Source organism: Glandiceps talaboti, chromosome 4 (assembly GCF_964340395.1).
Source record: "Glandiceps talaboti chromosome 4, keGlaTala1.1, whole genome shotgun sequence".
Classification (NCBI taxonomy): domain Eukaryota; kingdom Metazoa; phylum Hemichordata; class Enteropneusta; family Spengelidae; genus Glandiceps; species Glandiceps talaboti.
This window is the reverse complement of record NC_135552.1, coordinates 3,867,914-3,877,200: the sequence shown is the minus strand read 5'-3', so window position 1 is coordinate 3,877,200 and position 9,287 is coordinate 3,867,914. Positions and strand designations below refer to the sequence as shown.

The following is a 9,287-nucleotide window of genomic DNA, read 5'->3' as shown; positions in this document are numbered from 1 at the left end:
AGCTTGGAAATGAAATATATAACTATAATATTCTACGACTGTGGGGAAGCGCCTTTTAAGAAATGGAGAAAATGTAATACAGTTATTAGAACATAATCAAGTTACTAACTAAGTGTCCACACAAGGTACTAGATATACATTACATTTAGAGTGTTCAGTTGACAATTATTAAATAGGAGAAGGCAGCGTGTGGATTTAATCAGATGGCAAAAAAAGCAAAAGAAGACGAGCACTTTGAAAATGTTTAAAGTACAATTGAAACATACCTCACTGCTAATTCTTTTTGTTTCGGATTTAATTTGGAACCATCTGTGTGTCCTGTGAATAATAAGGTAAAAGACTAATTCAGATGTTTATCAGACTTATCGATCAGCTGACGCAACGTAAAATTATAGGATTGAGAGGGGTATCTGTTTAAGCGATGCCGTAAAGGGGCTAGTGGTTTTAATATGGTGTCGTGTCGTTTACATAGCGTGCATCTGGTAGCGTGGCATACGTGGCGTGGTGTAGTATATGGTGTGATACACGTTAGACGTAGTGTAATGTGATGCTGTGATGTGATGTAATGTCAGATGTAAAGTTTGAGAAGCAGCATCTGGGACTTTTTCTGTATTTTTGGTGAACATCGAGAGACAGCCAACAAATAATGATTACTATACTTAAAGTTCTATGTTATGTGTACAACACTATTTTAATATTTTATACGCTAAAACACGAGATCAAGTGTAACGGATATTGAAGAAAAGTCTGATAAATATTGGGGGAGGGGGTCTAGTTTAAGCGTAAGACACGTCGTGTCGCTCCGCCCTCACCGACGTGCTCTTGTAGAATTAGGATCGACCTCAAATGTTAACGTTAATTCTCCATCAGGCGTCTAGCCGGTAGATCATGCAACTATACTCAAATCACTCTCATATTTCCACTTGTACACGAGATCGCGTGGACTTTAGGGAATTAGCTAGCAGACATCATACAGTTTTACGGTCAATTGAAAGTATACACTAGACCCAATAGCATATCCACTCTCACCTCTGCTCCGTTCATGCGACTTGGAAGTGCCTCCTTGCTGCTGTTCTAAGTGTAAACCCCTTTTATTGTCGTTAATGTCCAGTTGTTATGCTCTAATGACGCTTCCCAATAACATTTGATAAATGATCATTATGAATTCTAGTTATGTGTGAAATGTACACTGTTGTCTTACAGACTTAAGTGTGCTCTTATTGTCTAAATTCCATGTCCTTGAGAAAGTCTACTGACCTTTCAGTCGAAGTAGGGCATACTGTAGTCAAAATATGGAATTTACTAGAATTATGAATATGTCATCTGCAACACTCTATCTGAAAAAAGTTAACCGATGTGTGAGGGCGCCTCGTATCGGCGTACCTTACGGACGAGGGGGGGGGGACACCTAATGATGATAGTTGTCGAAGTATAATACTTACCATCTTTAATGCTAAATGCGAGGCTTGTAATTCTCTGTGTGATGATCATCATGGAACTAACAGGAAAAAAGGAAACATAATCAGTATTTAACATGTTTGAATAGATATTGAGGTTATGGATAATTATTACATGTTACTACATGTCATTAAGCCCCGACAAATCATCAGTCAAAGGTGGCTCAGCCAATCGCGAAGCCGTATTTGTATACCTCAGGTAATTCAAACCAATATAAATCATGACAGGTAAGCATATAAAAAGTATATTATTACTAGTTTTATTGTGTACAGTTGTTATGTATGGGCAAACGTTGAAATACAGCAGTTTTGGGAAATTGATACCTTATACAGTTTTTCAAGTAATCCAAATTTCTTACGGGCGAATATTGAAGTATACAAGAATATCGTACCCTGTGGTGCTGCTTTGTGTATAGGATATATAAACCACTAACAGTACTACACAGTTTCAAACGCACTTGTACTCACAAACATTATATACATGCATGTCCATGTTTATAGATGTCACATTTGCTTTTCTTTGTAAACCACTGAATTACTGTGCTGTGCTGTGCTGTGCTGTGCTGTACTGTACTGTACTGTACTGTACTGTACTGTACTGTACTGTACTGTACTGTACTGTACTGTACTGTGCTGTGCTGTACTGTACTGTACTGTACTGTACTGTTTCACAACACAAAGCGAGCAATTTCAAACATTTGCCCGATAGTTAACCTGAGGGAGGATATACATTATATATACGGAGGATATACGGAGGACACCTTGTGAAATCACGTTGTTTGACGAATATTGGATGCTAAATGAGAAAATATCTATGTGTTAATTTCATTCACGTTCACATCAGAACGAATTGAAGTTGGGATTGATCCGAACTTTGGTGGGTGACATACAAGACATACAGCTTACATTAAACGTATTATAATTATACTAACAATAGAATAAGTCGACTATATGTTTAACATGAGTTGTCTTGCAAGTCTCATATATCACTGTAGACTATGTTAGGATTGATGCCAACTCCGTACTGATAAGTAAAAATTGAATGAAACCAACTCATTTTTAATCACTTAAGATTCAAGTATGAATTTACGAGCTATCATTCCCTTTAAACGGAACACAAAATTTATCTTACGTTGAATGGTCCACACTTGTTAAGTCACTCGATAAGGCTTTCCGCAATTGTTCTACACACAGATAACCCATAGCAAACACGAAGACGACTTGAGGCATACTTCTTTTCGGATCAATAACTTTCATAATAATATACGCCACAGTTGATTGGAGAAGTAAGTGACATATTGACCTGTGATTGGGGTTAAGATAAGATTAAATCAAAATTTATATTACTAATCGCCATGCAATTACTGTCAATTATGTTCTAAGAATCACATTTTTCACATCGATTTCATATTATCCATTCTTGTACGTATTGGGTGTGTTCAAGAGCAAAATACGTTTTACCAATGATTGGCCATGGTACACAGGACAACTACAGGCTTTTAAAAAATTATTTCAAGTAAAACAAAAGATGACAGACACTCATATGGAAAAATAGTCGCATTTCGTGTGTATGGGGATAAGGTTCGGCTAACATTGTTCGCTTTTTCAATATCCACAGGTAGGTAGTATGTGGATGTGCCTGATAAAAAGTGTGTAATATACACAGTGTTTTAAAATTATCATGACGAAAATTATCAAGATACAGCCTTGGATTCCTTTATCACATAAAGTGATTTTAGTGGTGTATATAATGTTTGATGTCGAAGGTCAGAAAAAAAACGTCAAAGACAAGTCATCGTAAATCCCTTCTTCCACTCCTATTTTAGGCAGGAAATTCACACCAATTTTGATTGGGTCCAACCCAAAAGTATGAGTTCTGTTTGGATACTGTTTTAATGGTTAAAGCTCTGAACATGTAACTAGAACAAAGTTTGGGGTCAAAGTCCGAGCATGGTTGTAGTCATGTGAACAGCACAGTAGTGTAAATGTGTTGAAGTATTTGACTAAATATTGACTGTCAAGTGAGTTCTATGGCAGATCTTTGGATCTGAATGTGAATCCAAAAAATAAAATTCAGTCAATACCTGACTTGACCTGGCCTGGCCCTGGCCTGCACCTGGCCTGTACCTGCATGTTGTACCGACCGTTTAACTTACCATGAGAAGTTATATACTCCTATGTATAATCCTAATGCAGTTGCAACGATGTGTCTGGTTGTTGGGGTAACTTTACTGGGATGTAGTAAATGTCGATACAGAATAGCCAGAACTAAACAGATTACTTGAAAAACGACGAACGTTGCCTGGAATGCAAGATATAATATATTGTCATAATTTAATCAGATAAAATGTCTGTTTTGGCCCAGCTGAAATATTTGACATGCTTTTATCAAATTGTGTCCCTATTCGTCCTTAAAATACATATTGTACAATAGCTCAATAACTGCAATACACTAAGACTCGATTCAACAATTTTAATCCCAATAATCTGATAAGTATCGTTATTTTGCGGGCCGACAGGCTGAACTGCGGGTCGATTTGTGGGTCATTCAAAACAGCAATTGTATAAAACCAACCAAAACAAATATAAGCTTACAAAAAAAATAATGACAACACATATATCTACATATAATAAATACTCTGTATGAGCACATAAGTATTCAGTCAATACTATGGTGATCATCCTCACTATGATGATGATTTATTTTACTAATGACATGAATAGAATACAGTACAGGGAGCTGTGTTGTGACAATGATAGAGACATAATTACTGAATGAATATCCTGATTACACATGTTACTGATTGTGACTCTTCCACCATTCCTTTCTAATTCTCTTCCTGATGTAACCACCCCATTTGGCAGATCATTTATTTTATGCAATGACTGGTGTTTATTTGATTTCATTCCATTCCATTACCCCTCCCCCGCCCACTCCCTCCTCTGGCAGTGGCCAGCAAACAGGTTCTTGGCTAAGCTGAATAAATTAACGTATAATGTTAAAATAATAGCGACCTGCCCGCAACCCACACAATATTTACACTCTAATCTCATCATCATTCCTGGTGAGTTTATCAGATTTGACCTTGACCTCAATGGCCTAATTTTGATATCAATCCATTTCTCGAATATCAGATTGTAGTGCGGCGAGTGTAGCTCGTACAAAGATGATAACATTGAACGTAGAAGTAAGGTATATATTGTAGGTAGTCATGGAATTCTTGGAGACAAATCATATCGACCAAAATTACTCAAACATATATATGAAATTGGAGAGTACGTCTGCCATGGGCAGTAATACATGCGTAAATGTTACTTACCTCCGCCTCTGCACCTCCAGTGGCTCGAGACAACGCCGACACTAGATATTGTAAACCAGGTGCCATGTTGAAGATTTGTTCAAAAACTTATAAGTACACCCACTATAAAATAAAATAATTGCCGATTCATGTCAGTACATGACCTACATTACATGACACTGTCTAACACTATTACACTTGTATACTGAAATCATTTCTTCGTTGTCATAGTTTCATTCAGATAAAGAGCTGGGTCACTACCGGGGGATAGAGTCACTAGTCCATCTATGGCGTCACAGTGTGATGGATCTGTGGTGAAATGTCAGTACACAGTCACACCGTTTGATTTGTATGGTGTATATTCACTGTACACGTGGTATGGTGCTTACAGACAGTATAGAGGACTCGATTCTGACGAGGAGTCAAGATTCTAAATGAAAAAATAGAAGTAAATCCTCAGGGGTAAAACCACAAGCCCATTTAAAAACTAAACCACTGAATGGATTGAAGGCTTCTCACAAATATTGTAACAATTAACACTGTTGGGGGGGGGGAGCTCAGTGACAATGAAATAATACTGTTTAATTAGATACGTGTATCATGAAACACATTGAGTATAACACTCCAGACCACAGTTCCAGTACTAGACAATGTATTAAAACGTGGTTTGAGACTACCAAAAGACTTCTCATTCAAGTCATTCGATATGTGGGATGCCTAATGCATAGTTGTAACACTTTGTGGTAAATTTGGTATTGTAAACTTACCAAGGATAGTTTTGTTTTTTGTTTTTTTACATAACCACACACAGAATTGGACCTACTCGGGGAGGACAATTAAAGATAGCTATCACGAAATGTAAATACAAAGGTCGAATAATTGATACTAAACAAAAAATCGAATGATTGAATTCAATTCAATTGATCACTTGGCTTCATTTTGGACTCCAGATCAAAGTACAGATGAGGAGGTGCTCATCTTGAAAACTGGGGAAGTATGTGAAATTAATTTACCCAATCACTGAATCAGCATTTACAGTGACACACTGGAGATATAACAATTAAATTAATTGTTATTAATTAGTAATTTTATAAACGGGTCTTTGACCTACAACTAGTCTGTAAGGTACGCCGTGACGGGGCGACCTCAAACATCGGCCAACCCCTAACAGGAGAGGAGGCCGGTGAGGGCGAAACGTCACGTCGTATCTTACAGTCTAACCTACAACATACTAGTACTATAATGACAACTAAACACCGCGATATACATGATATAGTCGATGTTCGACTTCATGGACGATCCCATGCATGTACAGTGGGTGGATACTAGCTCTGGATGTGTATGCTAGACCGTAGACGTGTCGAACCTCGAAGCAGAGAGAAGACGTGTCGAACGTCGTAGTATATACATCCAGAGCTAAGTGGATACATGAATAGTCAGCCTCCAGGCCCTTCTCGTTGACCATAATTGACCCTCGTAAATCAAGTTGAACAGCGATAATACATGCAATGTACACATGGTGTAACTTGCTAGATGTCGGTCACGGCACGGTTTTCTCCACATAACTGTTATTGTTATAAGGGGTGGACCATTTGATATCCTGGGGAGGGCTTGGAAGATTTCGGGGGGGGGGGGATATGCCAAATGGAGTTGCTTGAAAAAAATCCGGATCTGAGTGGGTGATGGAATAAAAGATGGACCACTGCTGCTAGAAATAAATGTCTTGGCAGGGAAAAACAAGTTCGAGTGTAATGTTCAACCTGCTAGTACCTCTCCAACCAGGACACCTACCAGATCATGACAAACATTTTCAAACACATGACAGGGACCAGTCAGTTTCGTTTGCTTGTGGTACATATATATATCTGTTCTTGTCTCTGTTTCTTTCATAAATTTTTTGAATATTACTTCATGTATGGGTTCAAACATAACTATACATAAAATTATACATATACATGTATTACCTAGCTACCACACTAGTTACAGAACATGTCGTGTAAATGGCTGTTTGGCTGTTTCACAATTAGTGATTCACTTATCTTACTCTTTGGGGCAAAAGTGAACTTGAAGGTTTTGTAATGGTAATCTTCATACTGTTAGATAGTTTATAATAGAACTTAATCTAAATTTTTCTAGTCTCTTCAGAATGAATTTGTCAGAAGGGATGAATATACATTCTATTTCGGACACTATATGAATCGACACAACAAATCAATTCAAGTTTCTATTGTACACTGGGTATGACCTCCTAAAGTACTCTAACATACCAGTGACTTTACTATAAATGCAATATCAATGCCCATACACCAATGTTACAGGCTCTCTTTTATAACATGGAAAACTTATTTTAAAAAGTTATATTTACTTTAGCTTTTCGAAGCTTGGCAATATTACCTCAGAGGCTATGAATAACCTGAAAATTGCCTAAATAGAAACAAAAAACTCCAGATCTACCAGGGGTGAAAACCCTTGGACTCCCTCACGCCAGAGGCCACTCAGTCATTTAACCAACAATAAGATTCACCAAAATTGGCAAAAAAAATTCAAAAGCATCTAGGGGGCGAACCCCTAGGACCCCATAAGAGGTAGACATGTCCCAGTCTCAAATCAAAGTTCTTCCCTCCACCTCTTGCTGTCAAGATGCTATGAAACTTTATTTAAAAAATGTTTCAACCATATGTAGTTGCATTTTACATGTTAGAGCTGTCTTGTATAGCTTGCAAATTATTGTCTGAAAGTGTCTGTGAATAGCCTGAAAATTGGCTTTAAGAGTAAAAATAAACAAACAAACAAACAAACAAACAGGAAGAGGTGGACATATCCCAGTCTCAAAGCTCTTCCCTCTAGATAGCTTACTGATGATATGAAACCCCAGGCTTTATTCATGGGGGTCAGTGACTTTTTGTCGGCCCAATGGAAAAACACTGACCACCCCTATCCCCCCAGGCTGGAGAAACTGACCTGTCTGTCTGAATGTTTGAGTTCACAATCAAGTTTCCGATTTGCATTTTCAGTGAGTCATGGCATAAAAGCTGTCAATGGTGTTTATTCAATTGAAAATCAAACATGTATTGAAATATACAGTTTTCTAAATATAATCTGTGTGTGATAGAACAACATCTTTTTACTCTCTGTATTACCCTGTGCGAAAACCAAACAGAAAATTGTGGCAACAAAAGTAGGTGTTCAAGATAGGCGTAAAAAAATCCGGATATCTCGAAGAAGGAAAGAAAAAAAAGTTGCCAGCATAGGCGAAGGAGAAAAAATAATTCACAGGCAAGCAGGTGGGAAAAAAATAATGACTCTCCACAAATCTTCCAAGCCCCCCCCCCAGGATATCAAATGGTCTACCCCTAATCCATTTGGACTGGCATGGACTCTGTAATAAAGAGAAGTCAGTTTCCAACACAATGGCGACGTCACAATCCAACTTCACATACTATCGCATTTACTATTCTATTGCATGTGCGTCACACCCATGAAAACTGAATACGTTAATTTATTACAATCATGATTATACAAACACTTACAAGTGCAGCGGTCGCGTCGATGACGTAACCTTACGTGATGGAAAGGGAAAATGGTTGTGTACGTGTAGTAGTTGAGCTTATATGTATTAAATAGACACCCGCTGTTATTGAATGTAATTTGATAACACGAAAAAAGAACGATTTATGATATGAGAAATGTTGAATTCTGTAGTCTGCCCTCCAGCACAGAAAGAAAAATAAAAGTAAATTAAACACACCACTGAGTCGTGTATGGACTATTATGGTTGAGGTCGGTCGCGGTCTGATTAAAATCTAATGTGGCGAAAGCGGCGAGATACATTTATTTATTTTCATCGCTTTAAATGTCCTTTATTTTGTTCTGAGTGATCGACGTCCTAAAAAAAAATCGACACAAAGCGATGGAAATAGTGGTAAATAAATACATCTAGCCACTTTTACCACATCAGATTGGGTCGAGGTTTACGCCATAGTTATTTACGAATATTCAGAAAGTACCGTCACCGGCCACTCCGCTTTAGAATGGCGAGGCCGGTACCACATTTGTCTAGTCTATCCGAATCTTAGCCCACAGATGGCTATGGCGTAAAGCCACTAACATGTCAACAAATTTAAACGCATTTTTACACAAACCTAAGCGGACATACCTATATATGTATTACAAACGATCGTACTTAACGCTGTGGTGATTTCTCAATCTGTGTCTGGGGTGTGACGTTGGAGCATAGCACTGCTACACGCTACACGTCCAGTTGTTAGCAGCATGGAACTAGAACTACTTCCGTGTTCGCAGAATGTCGTTCGCTACAACTCAACTTCAACTCTGCTGATAGTCGTCCACAAAACCAGATATTGACTCAGGTGATTGCTAGTATCCAAATCACAAATGAATCAACGGATGAGAAATAATAATCATGATAATATCGTATTTTGTACGTAAATGCCTCTGTACGTTTTAGAGGGTGTGTTGTATCAACACGTAGATCTGTGACATCACGCGGCAATTTGCATATGGATGGGAC

At 37.9% G+C, this 9,287-nt stretch overlaps 1 protein-coding gene across 1 annotated transcript in view; it reads right to left on the bottom strand.

The window, feature by feature from the left end:
• The window catches only part of LOC144433846 (membrane-bound glycerophospholipid O-acyltransferase 2-like), a 16,582-nt gene extending 7,349 nt beyond the window's left edge, over nt 1–9,233 (bottom strand). Inside the window, exons 1-7 of the mRNA XM_078122226.1 lie at nt 8,913–9,233; nt 4,778–4,879; nt 3,614–3,759; nt 2,590–2,760; nt 1,443–1,498; nt 267–318; nt 1–52 (exon numbers count right to left, since the gene is read on the bottom strand). The exon at nt 1–52 is cut by the window's left edge and continues 123 nt beyond it. Coding sequence (XP_077978352.1) covers nt 1–52; nt 267–318; nt 1,443–1,498; nt 2,590–2,760; nt 3,614–3,759; nt 4,778–4,843 — 543 coding nt within the window. The 5' untranslated portion in view covers nt 4,844–4,879; nt 8,913–9,233. The remainder of the gene's footprint in view (nt 53–266; nt 319–1,442; nt 1,499–2,589; nt 2,761–3,613; nt 3,760–4,777; nt 4,880–8,912) is intronic.
• Nucleotides 9,234–9,287: the final 54 nt, after the last annotated feature.